Source organism: Synchiropus splendidus, chromosome 1, assembly GCF_027744825.2.
Source record: "Synchiropus splendidus isolate RoL2022-P1 chromosome 1, RoL_Sspl_1.0, whole genome shotgun sequence".
Classification (NCBI taxonomy): Eukaryota; Metazoa; Chordata; class Actinopteri; order Syngnathiformes; family Callionymidae; genus Synchiropus; species Synchiropus splendidus.
Genome location: NC_071334.1, coordinates 18,175,683 through 18,190,679, shown reverse-complemented (window position 1 = coordinate 18,190,679; position 14,997 = coordinate 18,175,683). Strand labels below are relative to the sequence as shown.

Sequence of the window (14,997 nt, the reverse complement as noted above, 5' to 3'; positions counted from 1 at the left end):
CCAAGTCAAGTGTAGATGTGTGTCCAAGGAAGCTTGGACATGATCAACCCCACTGCAATGGAAGAGCAGCTGAAGATGACCGCCACTAGATTAAAGTTCAGCTTTACTTCACAGATGTCGGAGTGGGAACACAAATGGGCTGTGTGTGTTTTTTTTTTTTTTTTTATTACACAATTCCTCCAAAGCTGTAGCTGGGAGTTCCAGCAATAACAACCCACAAATCTCATGAATCACTGACTGTGAAGATCATCTTGGCACTCCAGTGAAGCAGGCAACCTCAACAAAGAGTTGGCCAACGCTAAGTCTGGTCCCAACAGTACTCATTCAATTCTGCTGAATGTTTACTCATAAACATGGTTATGATCTACATCTTTATATGTTTTACTAGGATAAATGCTTCAGCTGTTGCAGTGCGTTATGGGTGTGTGGTGGGAGCACTTCTTCACGGTGCTGGCTGGTTTGGTCACGTGTGTGCCACAACACCACAGGAGCAGAATTGGACCTCTCTTTCTGCAGGCGAACTGTCACACCAGGAGTGTGGGACCTGTGCCAGAAGAGGAAGAGTAGAAACTCTGGACTAACTCTGGCCAAGACTCTTTGAAGCTGACAGGCGCAGACAATCAACTGCTAGTGTGGCTTCAAAAACATCACTCTGGACCGGAAAATTGGCCCCATCTAGTGCAATCACAATGGACCAGACTTCACCACCACATGAAGTGGTTACTTATTCTAAAATGCCCAGTCGTGTCGGTGAGCAGTTCATATTAGAAGTACACAAATTTTGACACCGAAGAGATAGAAGTGACAGTCACACTTGCTGTACAGGTTCTTTCAAGTGCAGAGGTGTCTGTCCGCACCTCTTTTGATGAGAAAGTCAGAGACAGAAGCCGTCTGAGTGACGTCATGCTCACTGACCGGTTCTGTTACTTGTCACCATTTCTCCTGTGCGATGGGTCAAAGCCTGAGTTGCACAATTTCGAACAGAGGAATGTTACTGTAATCTTTTAATGGGGCACGCACTCCTTGTTCAGACTTGAAGTATAAAAGGGAAATGCCTACACAGACGGATCGCAACAGGAGTTATGAAATATGTAGACAAGTAGCAGAATTGGAAAAAAAAAATCAAAAACAGAGAAAGTCTGCGTATATGTCTGTTGAGCTTTGTCTCAGAACATGACTCAGGAATGGAACTCATCTCCATTCTGACAGCCATGGTTTCTGATAAAGAGGCTACGAACTGAAAGTCTTAAAGAACCAACCGGAACACATCAAATCTTCAGACACAGACTCGATCAAATAAAGAGGCAGAATGTTTCTTAGAAGGTTGCCAAGATGGTGTCTACCAAGGTGGGATGACCAGCGTTGAAGAGGAGGCGAAAGCTCGGACAGAAATCAGCCGAGAGGAGTAAGCAGAAGCGTGTCAGCAGGGTGGCGCCACTGAATACTGATTGCATAAAAATGGGCTTAATATTGAATCGGGATTTGACCGAAGGATTGCTGTATTAGCTGAGTGGAACCTGGCATCCGGTGTCAGGCCGGTGCTTCATAATGCTGGCACAAAGGAGCTGCGTTGAGTGGCTCTGAGAGGCTCAAGGCATCCTGGCAATCCCCTCTCTGCTGTGTATTCCTAAAATAAACTCTCATGTCAGAGCTATCGTGTCAGTGTTGGTGCCCCGAGGTGGCAAGGCCAAGTGCCAGTGAGACTTTTGACAGCAAAGACTGAATCAAACAGCATCCAAATACCTGCTGGATTCATGTCATACAGAAAAATACACTTAGGTCCGAGGTAAAAGAAAAAGTCAGTAAGTATAAATTAGTAATCAAAGTACTTCATCCAAAGGTTAATTATAGACTCAGTTTTGTAGCTATCAAGCGGAGCGCTCAACAAGTGCAATGGCCCAGCAAACAGGAAGCAGTCATGAGCTCACAGAGTAGAAGAGTGGCATCAAACCTCAGCCCCTGCGGTCAGTGCTATTCAGGGCTCCAGCAGAGGAGGATATGACTAACAGTGGGGCATCAGATTCTGGAAAAGCGATGTGGTTCAGGTCAGGGTTATGAAACAGTTGAAAGTTCATATTACTGTGCAGACGTAAGGACTACCTCTTCATAAACAAAAAGCATGTGGCCTGGACTGGTGTCAGGTCCTGTATACGTTTATAGTTCTCTGCTGGACGTGGAAGCCCTGTCTAGTCTGTAATAAAGGAGTGATGTTTCCTGAGATGGAGCGTGCTTTCAGTGAGCCAAAAGCAGGGCGGCTGAATCGCAGAATGATCCACGCTCTTCATCACCTGTGGTCAAAGGCTTCAGGCAGTGACAGACGGTTTTCTCCGCAGGGTGTATGGACGCTCCCTGAGAGATGGAGTGAGGAGTTGGTCACCCGGGAGTGGTTGACTGAAGAAATGCTCCACTGGAACAGGAGCGGCGAGGTGAGGCGGCTCAGACATCTAATCAGGACATCTGCTGGACACACACTCCAGGAGAGGGTTCCTGTGAGATTTGTACACTAAAAACCCCACATTTGCCTGTTGCACTTTCTTGACTATATATATGAAATTTAAAATATGTTAAATAATAAATCAGACAGCTGTTTCGAGTTTTTATTTGCGATGGCACAAACATGTTAACATCATGATGACTAAACAGTTGTTAAGCTTCATGGCACGTTGTGAGATGAGATCATAAATATCTGTGCACCGTGTCTTGCTTCTGAGTCGAACATTATTCACGCATGACTTGTTTGTTTTCTTAAGTTCAGTGAGGAGCTGTCATACTGCTTCAAACTTGCTTGAAGGTGAAATTAATTCATTTAAAAAGACAATCAACACGCACATTTAGATTGAGATCACAGGTTTGGTGTTGTTGAAGCATTATTTAAGTTTTCACCAATTACATTTCAGTGACCATGATATAACTTGGTTATCAAGTATGAGAGCCACAGTTAGTGATACAACACATTTAAAACATCATCATGCACAGGGGCTACTGCTGATTCACTCACACTACTTTGATGAGATGCAACAGTGGATATTGCTCTCTGACACACACGCACGCACGCGCACACACACGCCTTTCCAAGGGCGACACTCCACATCAGCACTCAGAAGCAGTTGAGCCAAAATGACAGACATCCTTTTTCAAAACAAGTGGAGGAGACAGTTGAGTAATTTCTCCTCTGACAAACAAAGACACGATTGTGGGGGACAGTTGAGTGACAAGACAATGTAGCAGTGATCAGAGCAGGAGGTCTGTGACTGAGGGCAGAAGTTTGGAAAGCTGTGGCTCCACGTCAGCGGTCTGAGTGACGGGGTTGCCACGGAGATCGAGGCGCTTCAACTTGGGGCAGGAGGCCAGCTGCTGCAGGACAGCCAGAGATGATATTTCTAGGATTTTTGGTTAAGATATAAACACATATAAACATCGATAAATAGTGTGGAGACTTACAATCCGTGCTGACTAACACGTTGGAATCAGTATAGTCAACATATGCAGTAGGATTAACATAACAGGGAAGCAAAAGCATGAGCATGCAGACCACAGACAAGAATAAACTGTTTGTCCTACATGGTAAATAGACGCACGTCACTTTGGTATTGGACTAACTGCTGCTCTAACTCTCAGAGTATATGGCAGAGATGTCTCGTCACTTGACTCTGAACTTGTGCCGGCAAAACTAGGGGACATGGCGGGACCTGGTCAAAGGTCGTGTCGACAGAGAGCAGATTCAAACAGATGACATCCGGGTTTTACCAGATGTTGTTGAACCAGCCAGAAAACTCAAGAATGTGTCTGTTAAACATGCTCCGCGTGACATTCCTCATAAACACTTAGCTTTCTCTAGCACAGCACATTCTTTTGTAGTATTTTTCGTCTCGAAAGAAAAATATTCTTGAAATGTAGCAACACCATAGTGCAGTGCAGCCTAGAAAAAGTTCTTCAAACGCACACAGTAGATCTTTGTGCTTATAAACTGGAGTGGCAAGACAGTTGGAATGCAGCCGAGGAAAAACAACTAGAAAGTGTTGATGTTGAGCAGATGTAATTTAAAAGTGACTCTCCTTTAAAAATAATCCCTGATCCAACGCCTGTTTTTATACAACCTTGAAGTGGTTGAAGATAACTAGCCTCCATCTCACATCACAAATACGAAAGCTATGACAGATAAAAGGCATTTTTGTGCTTTTAACAGCCAGTTGGTCACAACCACTGTCACCACCAGTCAGACGGTCCCATAATGTGCAGCAAAGATCAAAGCAGTTCTGACAGTTAACTTTATAACATATGTCAAACTCGCGGTCTGGGGGCCAATTCAGGCCGGCTATGTTGCACTATGTGGCCCACAATAGCTTCATGTATATATATATATTATTTGCCCCAAAGTGCGCAAGATCACCTCCTATGCCTGCTGACATCAGGGCTCAGTAAAATCTGGTTTCAAGATTCGCTAGAAATTACAAGTCTGTAATAAATCTAGAACAGAAGTGGACAATTACAGCTGTGCCAAATTATATAAAGTGTCTGTTTGAATATGATTATTAGCAGCTGTAGAGTAAGAAATACAAACATAAATTGGCAAAAAGGAAAAAGAATTATTAATGTAAGCAATGAGTTATATATTAAATTCACATGAAGCTGAAAAAAAGTGCAGCTTATTTTGCAGTTTTGCTCTGACCTCATGAGGGGAACATAAATATGGTTAAAGGGCCATATGTGGCCTCCCACCCGCCAACGTCTAGAAACTTCAAAAAAGAAAAATGGGGCAGATGGGAGAGAATGTAATGATGTGTGTGTGTGTGTGTGTGTGTGTGTGTGTGTGTGTGTGTGTGTGTGTGTGTGTGTGTGTGTGTGTGTGTGTGTGTGTGTGTGTGTGTGTATTGAGGTGGAGTTGGTGGTAACTACAGTGTAGCTGAATGCTAAAATTAGCCTGATTAAAAATGGAAATGGACATCACACTCTCGCATTTCCTGTGACCAATGAATGAACACTTTGATTGAATTTTCTTTGCCAGTCTGGGTTACTTTGGTTCATATATATATATATATATATATATATATATATATATATATATATATATATATATATAGTCTGTAGCAGTCTCTACTCAGAGCACTTTTAACAGCATTTGAACACTAGTACCCCGTACACTAAAGAGAAACTGCTCATCGCTAAATACTACACTAGTACTCTTACTAAAAAACATTCAACCTTGCCTGGGTTGACCTCACCTTTGAGCCAAAGCACAAGTTCAACACTTGCAGCACCATGACTCCAGGTGCCATGCAAATGAGATCATCTGTGATAGTTATGCTGGATGGCAAAACACCAACAAGCATTTTGTTAGCAAGATAAATGTGTCCGCGCCTCAAAGCTGCTCTTCCGCACTAAATCATTTGAGGTGGAATTGTGTACAAACAATAAGTATTTCTGACATCAACCTCTCACACAAAATTAACAAAACACAGTAAATCTCCCAGTGAACACACATGCATTTTAAGTAATACTGTATATTTTCAAGCTCCACCAAAGCCACTTGATGACATCATGCGAGTGCCAAGCTCAATAGTTCCATTAACCACAGCAGGTGACGTAAAGCATGAAGGAGACTTATAACTCCTTTCTTAATGAACTTGTTGGTGCCGACACAATGGCATGTTGACTGAGTTTCAGACAAATGATGTGTGCGTCTCACAGAGCTGAGTTGTGTTCGTGCAGGGATTTTTCAAACTGGCTAAACATCGGATGTGTGTGTGTACAAGTTTGTCGTTTAGTCGCACAGCTGCTCGCACTCAATTTGACGCCGAGGACTGATCACTTGCCTACAGTTGGTGTGGAGACAAAGAAAAGGTGTCTTTTTCAGAAGAGTGATTCACTGTGTATTTGCCACTGTGTAGAACTGAAACTAGAAAACTAGCAGGACTATTTGATTTTTTGAAGCACCTGTTTAACCAGCTAAACCATCTCAGGACAGGGAATCATTGTGTGTTCTTCTGGGTCTGCTCTGAGGTCTCCTCCCAACTAAACACCCAGAGGACCCCATTACAACGGCTTGCAGCAAGATCCCTTCCAACGTCTCTGCCTACCCCATCCTCATGGGAATAACAGACTTCCTCTATCATCATATTGAAAATGCCAACCACGGTCTAAAAAATATTTCCATCAGTGACCTTATTCTTTCAGTTCAGTTCAGTTTTTAAAGGTGAAGGACAAAAGAGCATCTTCGTCATCGCAGTGTTAACTTGGATCAGATTAGCCTCACACTCCATCATCTCTTCAGCCATTGTACTACCTGAGAACCACAGACACAAACTCATCCTTGCTGCCTCGGCACCAACTCACGAAAGCCATGCACAGCAGTAAGTGCAAAAGATCACCTTCCTTTTATCATTATTAGAGTTGTTGTTGTTACTAACATTGCAGTCAAGGTGGCACTATCAAGTTCTTACTCACGACATAATAATAATGTAAATGAATATGTGATGAGGTTGAAGCTCTAAATGCACCTGACCTGATGAATGCGAACGCGCCCAAACGCAAAAACCCCCTTAACTCATAGTGAATTTTACAGGCAGTGATATATGGCTCATTTCTTTCTAAAAATATTTGCAATATTTTTAACAGAATGTACAATAAAAGGGAGGAATGCACCTTCTGCAGAACGCAGCCAAACACCTCGACCTTCCCAAATTCCGTGTCCACTTACAGAAGCATTACTGAAACGATTGCATCAACCAAGTTACAACAGAAATCCAATTGAACTGTTACTAAATATCTGTTGTCTGTTAAAGCTCAGGCGTTTCTCTGCAGTCTTTCACCGAGTAGGAACATTTTCAATGGAATATATTCTGGCAGAGTGTATGCAGCGAGAGTGTGCATTCAAATGCTCCCCGAAACTCTTAATTAGGAAGAACCATTTAAACGGAGATGCACAACACTGGTATAATGCAGAGCAGGATGCTCATCTGTCTCCTTCAGCAGCAAGTTTCATTCAGCAGCGAGTCGAGTTCGCTGTTTTTATTGAGAGTTCAGCACTCCAAAAGGGAATACAGCGGTTCACCAAAGTAGCCAATTGAAGCAAATGAAGGTGATTTGGGATTTTATAAGGTTGACCTTTTGCACGTCACATTCAAAACAGAGCTGGTTTAATGACCCGGTCCATTTACTGCGGAAGCGAAACAACAAAGGATACTGTTGTTCTTCAATAGGACTTCCTCCAGCTCGGGCAACTGATAGACTCCTTCCAGGGTTTCGATGCAGTTGTCTTCAGCTTCCAACACCTAAACGGGTGCAGGGTGAACTTTCATGAATACCAAAAACAGCTGCAGGGAGGAGGTCCATATAAACAGCCCAGATGGGACTAATAATTGAAATATGAATTGCATATTTATAACCTGGAGGCACTGCAACATGGCAAATTGAGGGGGAAGGCGTCGCAGCTGGTTAGAAGACAGATTTATGTGGGTAACTAGTAACAGCTGGTCCAGGTGGCACAGATTGGTCAGGTTCTGATGGGGAACGCAGAAGAAATGACTTGACCCTCCGCAGCCAAACATGATTGGCCTTCACATTATTCCACACAGACCTTGTTAGCGATACTGAACACACGAACTTCAGCGTACTCCATTTTCAGAATGGTGTTTTCAATCATGAACTTGCTGCACAGGTCGCTGTAATACGCTGACCGCATCACATCTACTTCCTGTGAAAGGCCACACGAGAAAAGAGCTTCATCGTCTCTTTAAATAAATACATTTTAAGACAATGCTTTTTGAGAGCTCCTGCTCTGCACTCACCTTGAGCGTTTGGAAATACGTGAGGGTTTCCTTTTCATATCCGAGGGGGTCTAGTGCCCTCATGAGGAGGATGATGGTGAGTAAACACCCTACCAAGGGAAGCAGAGTGGATCAAGGACATCTTCCACAGACAACAAAATGCAACTTTACTTGCTTGTAATCTAACTTTCAGACAATCTGCAAATCCATTTCATCAGTCACTAGGACTCACACTTATTGAGTTGCTCCAGTTCTTGAAGCTGCTGACACGACTGTAGCTCCGACTGTAACACTGAGGTCTTCTCCACTGACAGCTCACTCCTGCAGATACAGCCAATGGTGAGGCTACAACTGAGCAGCGACCCAATGGTGCACGGAATATCATACTTGAAAAGCTCTTGTCCGGTGGCAGAGTCCCGACACCAGCTTTCACTGCGACCTGTGGACCAGAACAAGAGGTGATTAAAAGCCATGAACAAAACGCTCAAAACACAGTCTTACCTGTATGGAGAGTCCAATCCTTGTGTGTGTGTTTTTCACACCAGTGCACCGACAGATCATGCTCATTTGTGATGTCACTGATCAATCCAGGTGGAAGATCACAGAGGTGAGACAACGTTAAGAAAAACAACCTCCATAAAATGTTGATGCAAACTAGTTAACACAGGAAAAACTTTACTTTAACATATGTGTGAGGTGAATATTCAGTTATGGTAACGTTGCCCATTGATGAGGTTCAGATGAAAATTGGGATTAACTCCAAAAGTGAAATTCAATCACAATGAATGGACAAATGCTTAATACATATAGCAAAACATTTTGTTATCCATATATACATTGTGAGTGCGAAAGTTTGTGTGCTTCATAACAAGCATGGCTTGAAGACAGCAAAGAAAAAAAAATCTATTTTAATCATCTTTGAAGTTGCTGTGGCAAGTTGGAAAAATAAGTGATGGCTATCGCATGACAGCACAACGCTCTAATTCCAGTGGCAGATAAAGGAGTGGCATTCCATTGCAGTACATTGATTAAAGTATCACAGAACATGCACGTCTCCATCACACGCAGAATGCACAGAGCAATGTGTCCTTCCGTCACGTGGTGTGTGAGAAAAAGACCAGTGATCTTGAGTTCTGCACTATCAGATGCGACTCCGCTGCAGTGTTTATGTTCTAGCTCAGCCAAAGCAAAGGATATCCACACGGGGCTGTGCTTGAACTGAGGGTGGAAGCTCCTCCATTGCACTTTCTGTGGCTGCCCATCAAGCAACAGTAGCAGGCCATTAGTCAGCACCTGGAAATACAGCGTGCACTTTAGCGTCAAAGACAGTCACCTGTTGCGTCTGTCCTGAATTAAATGAACCCATTTTTTGAAATATAACGGAGCAGTAAATCAACCAGTATTTTCCACACGCATAACACATCTGTGTGGGTTAACGTCCATGTTTGTTGTCACAGATCAACTGAATCATCTTCTCAGACAAGAGCAATACCAGTATGGGTATCTGGCTCCCCCTGTTGCCAACATCGGTCCAGTCGAAAAAAGAAACAAGTGCCTTGAGCAGCCACTACTTCACAGCTCACATGATCTTCTCAAAGTGAATTAAAACCCAACAGTTGACGACACAGTCATAAATTAGAAGAACTGTTCTTCACTCTGCTCCTTTTTCAATCTGTGAAATGTAGGAAGAAATATTGACTGAACTGTATGCAATGTAACAATTATGAAGACATGTTAAAAAGGGTGACACAAATTTCATGTTAATTAACGTATAACACAATATTTAAGAGGTGATTGAGGCAAAAATAAAAAGCAAATGAATAACATTGCCGTCTACTGAACTGTCAAACATAGAGCTGCAGTCTAGCTAGACAGCCATGTGAATTCCACACAACATGAGGCACGGAAACACCATCTTTTGGACCAAATAGAGGTCCATCAAATTCTTGCCAATAGTCTCACAGTTAGTGAAATGAAGATCACTTGAGTGGTGTGGGTGTGCTTCAAGTGATTGAGGTACAAAACACCTGTGTCCCAATGGTCCAGACTGGTGGATCAATGTTCTTGGCGACAATTACACCATGAAGACAGAATAACACTCCAAGCAACTCAGGGAACGGGTGATTCAGAAGTACAATTCAGGAGATGGATACTAAAAAATTTCCAAGGCATTGAACATCCCCCGGAGTTCAGTGAAATCCATTATCAAGAAATGGAAGGAATATGGCACTTGTGGGAATCTGCCTAGATCAGGGACCCCTCGTAAACTCAGGGACCGTGCAAGTTGGAGACTAGTGAGAGAAGCAACCAAGACTTCTTCGACTACTCTGAAGGAGTTACAAAGCTTCAGCTGCTGAGATGGGAGAGACTGTGCATACAGCAACTGCTGCCCGGGTTCTTCACCGGTCAAAGCTTTATGGGAGAGTGGCAATGAGAAAGCCACTGTTGAAGAAGCCTGGGGATGATTCTCAGCAGCCGGACAGGAAGGCTTGTAAAGATAGAGGGCAGAATGAATGCTGCAAAATACGCTGAAATCCTGGGGGACAATCTTATTCAGTATGCAAGAACTACGGCTTGGGAGAAGATTTATTTGCCAGCAAGACAATGATCCGAAGCATACTGCAAAAGCAACACAGGAATGGGTAAAAAAGAACCAGGTAAATGTTCTGGAGTGGCCGAGTCAAAGTCCAGACCTCAATCCTATAGAGAATTTGTGGCTGTTCATGCCCAATATCCACGCAACCTGACAGAGCTTGAGCGGTTTTGCAAGGAAGAATGGAGCAAAATTGCTGTGGGCAGATGTACAAGACTTATCGAGACTTATATTTTTAGATATATGTGCACAACATCACCATTTTCTACACACATATCGCAAGTTTTATGATTGTTCTCAACAGGAACTGTTCTTTAAATACAGAAAACAGTTTGATGTGTTCACTTCTAACCTGGAGAGACAAAAATTTTGAATCAATTTATTATACTACAAGTTATATTTCAACAGCGACTGAAAAGTAACATCGAGGAGAAGAGATAATTACGCGTGCACAAATTGCACACTTGGTCGGAACTGTGGTGCTCAACATGCTCATCAGCGCTCTGAACGTGCTTACGCTCAAGACTGTGATTAAAATTGCTGGATTAAGTGTACAGTAGTCACTCACATTAACAGGCCTGGAAAATGCCACCGCAACTCTCCCGTCTTCACGACTGACGTATACACAACTAATCATCTCATCACGCTGAGCTGTGAGGAGAAAAAAAAAAAAAAACTGAATTATGTACAACTGACTGACAAAGCAACAAGTCTACATACCTCTGCCAAGCAACCAACGATAATAAAACCAAGCACTCTGGTCATTGGGATCGGTGAAGAAGGCATTCTGGACCAGCTCGTATTCTGAAACAAAGATAGTGAATGTGATCAATGAGATTTACTTAGAGCTTTTGGGGTAATAAATCTGTTTAGTATAGTTTTTGGTGAGAAACATACACAAACACAGCAGTTCAAGCAGCTAATAAAATGGGGGGAAACGTTTACATTATTATATTATTTTTTTTCCTTGGGTCAATTGCCATTGTCAGTAGTAACAACTGCAATCACAATTAACAATTACAACAAGTTAACAATCTTCCAATGTGAGGAGATGAGATGGATTCAGTCACATTTTTTTCTGTACACTATAGATCTATGCTGACGCTTTGACTGGCCAAAGACTGTTTGCGCCGCAGAGCTAACAGAGCTAAGAGCTATGTGACATTTCACACCCATAGACTATTACATTCATTTGTGGTTTTTAAAAAAAATGGGTATAAACCATTTACAGAACCAAATAAATGTGCACCAAAAGACATAAAGTTATTCATTCAGATACATTTTTGCCATATTGCCCAACCCATTCTGGAGACAATATATTTTCTGCTATTTATTCCTGCAAATAGCAAGCCAGAATAGCAGAGTCTCAGTAGCTACAATTTTCACAAATAAAAAAGAGATTTTCTACAGGAGTTTATACCAAGCTCAATTGCGCTTTGGCCAAGTTTCCTTTGGTGGTGTGCATCAGGATTTTTTTCAATGAGCCAAGTGTGTTGTGGCATAAAAAAGGCTGAAGAACACTGTGCTAATGTGACACTAAAAGTGAATTGGTCTTGGTCTGAAAGTGGTTCCTTGAAACCGAATGGAACTGAATCAAGTGTATTGGGTTTTTAATCGCTCTCTCACTCACACAGACATACTTCAACAATTAAAGGCTATGTCCATATAGATCCGTGAGCAAGCACACCTGCAGCTAAAGTTCACGTAATGTGATCGGGGTCACAGTAATGTGGTTTTAAAATGAACTGTTAATGGCCGTCGGCTATATAAAATGATGTTGAAAAGCCTAATCCCAGCACAGAATATCCACATGGTCGATAATGAGTCCATTGTTAATTAATAATATTTTGCTGCACCATTATACACATTACCGCACTGCAAGAGGATTTAAATGTAAAGAACTCTAGTGCGGCATTTGTGTTGGAAATTAAGGGTTTGAACTGAGAGGCTCCAGCACTAAACGGTTCAACAAAACATGCAATCAAATTCAAAGTTGTGATCAAAGAGAATTCATCATCATTCATTTATTCAAATTCCATCGCTTCCTCAGCACATTTTCAACATTCATACTTGTACATAAATGTGGTGGCAGTGCTAATTAACAGGCAGGAAACCTTTGGGGGAAGAAAATCTGCAGAAAAAACGAAAGGCCAAAACACTCTAAATGCTTTTTAGTCACGTCAGACATCACCACCCTCAAGGTCACACATTTAAAAAGACGAACATGCAAGCAAAAAATAAAAGTAGCTTTCAGGAAAAGCTTACAAACATCTTGATATCTGGGTTCCTTTTATTGTGAGAGCCAGCTCCGGCCTCCACAGTTATTGGTAACTACAGACAACTATTCCAACCTGGTTTTATCATATTCCTTTCCATGTCCTTACAATGCTACTTAACAACTTCTATGAAGGTTTTAAACATTGGATAAAATATGACATTAAATAAGCGGCAGGTCTCACACATACCAAATAATGCGTGGTGTCAACTGAAACTGTAATATAACTATAAAGGTTTACCTTTTAAAAGCTGCTCCTCACAGACGCGATGTGACTGGTTCGTCGGAGAAGGAGGAGGTGAGGCTGCAGGAGACCCATTTGAGAGTGAGGGGGACTCAGGAGACTGAGGGTGTAGGAGGGGCAATAATGTGCTCCTGTAGTGCCAACTGGAGTAGTTGGAAAAGTTGGAACTGATCAGACGATCAGTGAACTGCAACTCCTGAGTTACAGGCACCTTCGACATTTTCACCACCATCCGCCGGTAATCCCAACAATGGACTGGTGAATCAAGGAACATGTATCAAAAGATCAAAAACAAATGTAGGCATCTTCCACTTTCATTTTCTTTCACCATCACTCACAGTTGCGGTCATCTAGGTTGAGACATCGATCACATAGACTCAACTCTCTGGCCCAGTCAGGTCGAGGTAAGCGTGCCGAAACCCAGCTTCGATGATGCCAGCTGCCGTATGACTTTGGGTTGACTTTGAGGCAGGACTCCAGAAATGAGAGCTCAGCCTCATAAAGCTTTTGTACTTCATCTTCATCTCTGAAAAAAAAAATCAAGCCTTTACTGAGGAGAAAAAAAGACTTCTAAAACTAAAAATGTGACTAAAATCTGACTAACTTTACAGTCTCCTGGTGCATCAGGATTTCTCGTCTGAAGTTCCAGAGGGTTGCAAAATCAGGATTAGAAGAGAGCAGCTGCTGGCTCAGATTGAGAGCTTCATCATCCAGGATCCCATCTTTCCTCTTTTGTATTAAATGTAATGATGTGTGAGAGGAAAAAGAGAGTCTGAGTTTGACCGACAAAAGACAAAAACAAATCTCGAAACAGAGAGCAAAGGTAAAAAAAAAAAAAAAAATCAAAATAATAATAGTAGTGACTGTAGTATTGGTGGCAGGAGGAGTAGTATCATGGCAGTGAGGGCAAAAACTTATTATGAAATTGTTGGTTAATTGTAGATAAAAACTGAGTTAACATATAATAAATTAGGGCATGACACATGCATGGTTAAATTACTGAACTGTTTCCCCCATTTAAAAAACATGCACACGTTTGTTTTTCTATCCTTGTGGGGAGACTGTGGGGTTTCTCATTGCCAAAATGATTTCCCCAGCCTCTCACCCTTAACCTACCCATCCAAAACACACCCGAATGTCCCCACAGTCATATGGTCCTCACAAGTGTTCTGTCAAAAATTCCCCACAAAGTAGGATATACAAACCCATACGCATGTACACACGCACTAACACATGACTTGAGATCATTTCTTTGACTCATCTCCTGATGAAACAGTGAAAAATATTAGAAATGACATGACAGCTTCCAAACCTTTGAAAAACATGCATCTCTTGCAGCCACATATATCTTTAGTTTCCGCTCCCGCTCCTTCCTCTTCTCCTCCTCTTGCTGGGCAGTGGACTTGACCTTTACTCTACCATGCTGAAAAGTTTGGACAGTTTTGCAAATGGCAATAACAATGGATGTTATGAAATTACAGCAATCAGTTGTAGTCATTTTTTCACGCACAGTTTAATGGTATCCTTAACTGGTGAATAAGTACTGATTCATTCCATTGCGGACAACATTTCGTTTCATTGTTAAGCAAAATTGTAATAAGCAAAAATAATGCCTACCATGTTTGACGACTGTGAGCGACTTCTCCAGCTGGCTGTAAAAGTCAAACGGTCGATTTAAATACACGGATGCATGGAAGGAAAAAAACCAAACACTGTCCAGAAACAACGAGCCGGGCTCAGCAGAGCCAATTCAACCCTCATTCATTTCAGTTACAATAAGGAAGACACACCATGAACTCTCAAAGACGGCCAATGGGCATGGCAGAACTGAGAAAACACCCACCTGTAAAATCGTTCAGTATTTCTAGGGCGTTTGAATCGTCATGTCATCAGGAATTCCACAACAATTGTCACTTCCGGGTGCGTGTTTATGACGTTTGTGCGTCGGTTTGTCCGCGCATATGTTCGTTTGCTGCCCTCTTGAGGAGAGAGACGTGAAGAACCGCGAGGATGCTGTGCTGCCGGGTAAATATGTCGTGCTATATGACGTGATATTATCTCATTATACTGTGGTGGATTCCAAAGGTCAAGTAATTGAACTGGTTTTTTGTCGAAAGTC

General features: G+C 42.2%; 1 protein-coding gene across 1 annotated transcript; it reads right to left on the bottom strand.

Annotated features, from left to right (window-relative positions):
- Nucleotides 1-2,589: 2,589 nt before the first annotated feature.
- On the bottom strand, nt 2,590-14,839 carry rabggta (Rab geranylgeranyltransferase subunit alpha). The gene is made up of 17 exons (XM_053854378.1): nt 14,722-14,839; nt 14,496-14,530; nt 14,191-14,301; nt 13,483-13,607; nt 13,217-13,404; nt 12,876-13,133; nt 11,080-11,163; nt 10,928-11,010; nt 8,963-9,059; nt 8,268-8,372; nt 8,154-8,205; nt 7,999-8,087; nt 7,788-7,876; nt 7,577-7,693; nt 7,386-7,499; nt 7,184-7,271; nt 2,590-3,380 (listed from the first exon to the last, which is right to left on the bottom strand). Exons 2-17 carry the CDS (start codon nt 14,496-14,498, stop codon nt 3,232-3,234), a joined length of 1,752 nt encoding a protein of 583 aa, XP_053710353.1. The 5' UTR covers nt 14,499-14,530; nt 14,722-14,839; the 3' UTR covers nt 2,590-3,231.
- Between the last annotated feature and the right edge of the window lie 158 nt (nt 14,840-14,997).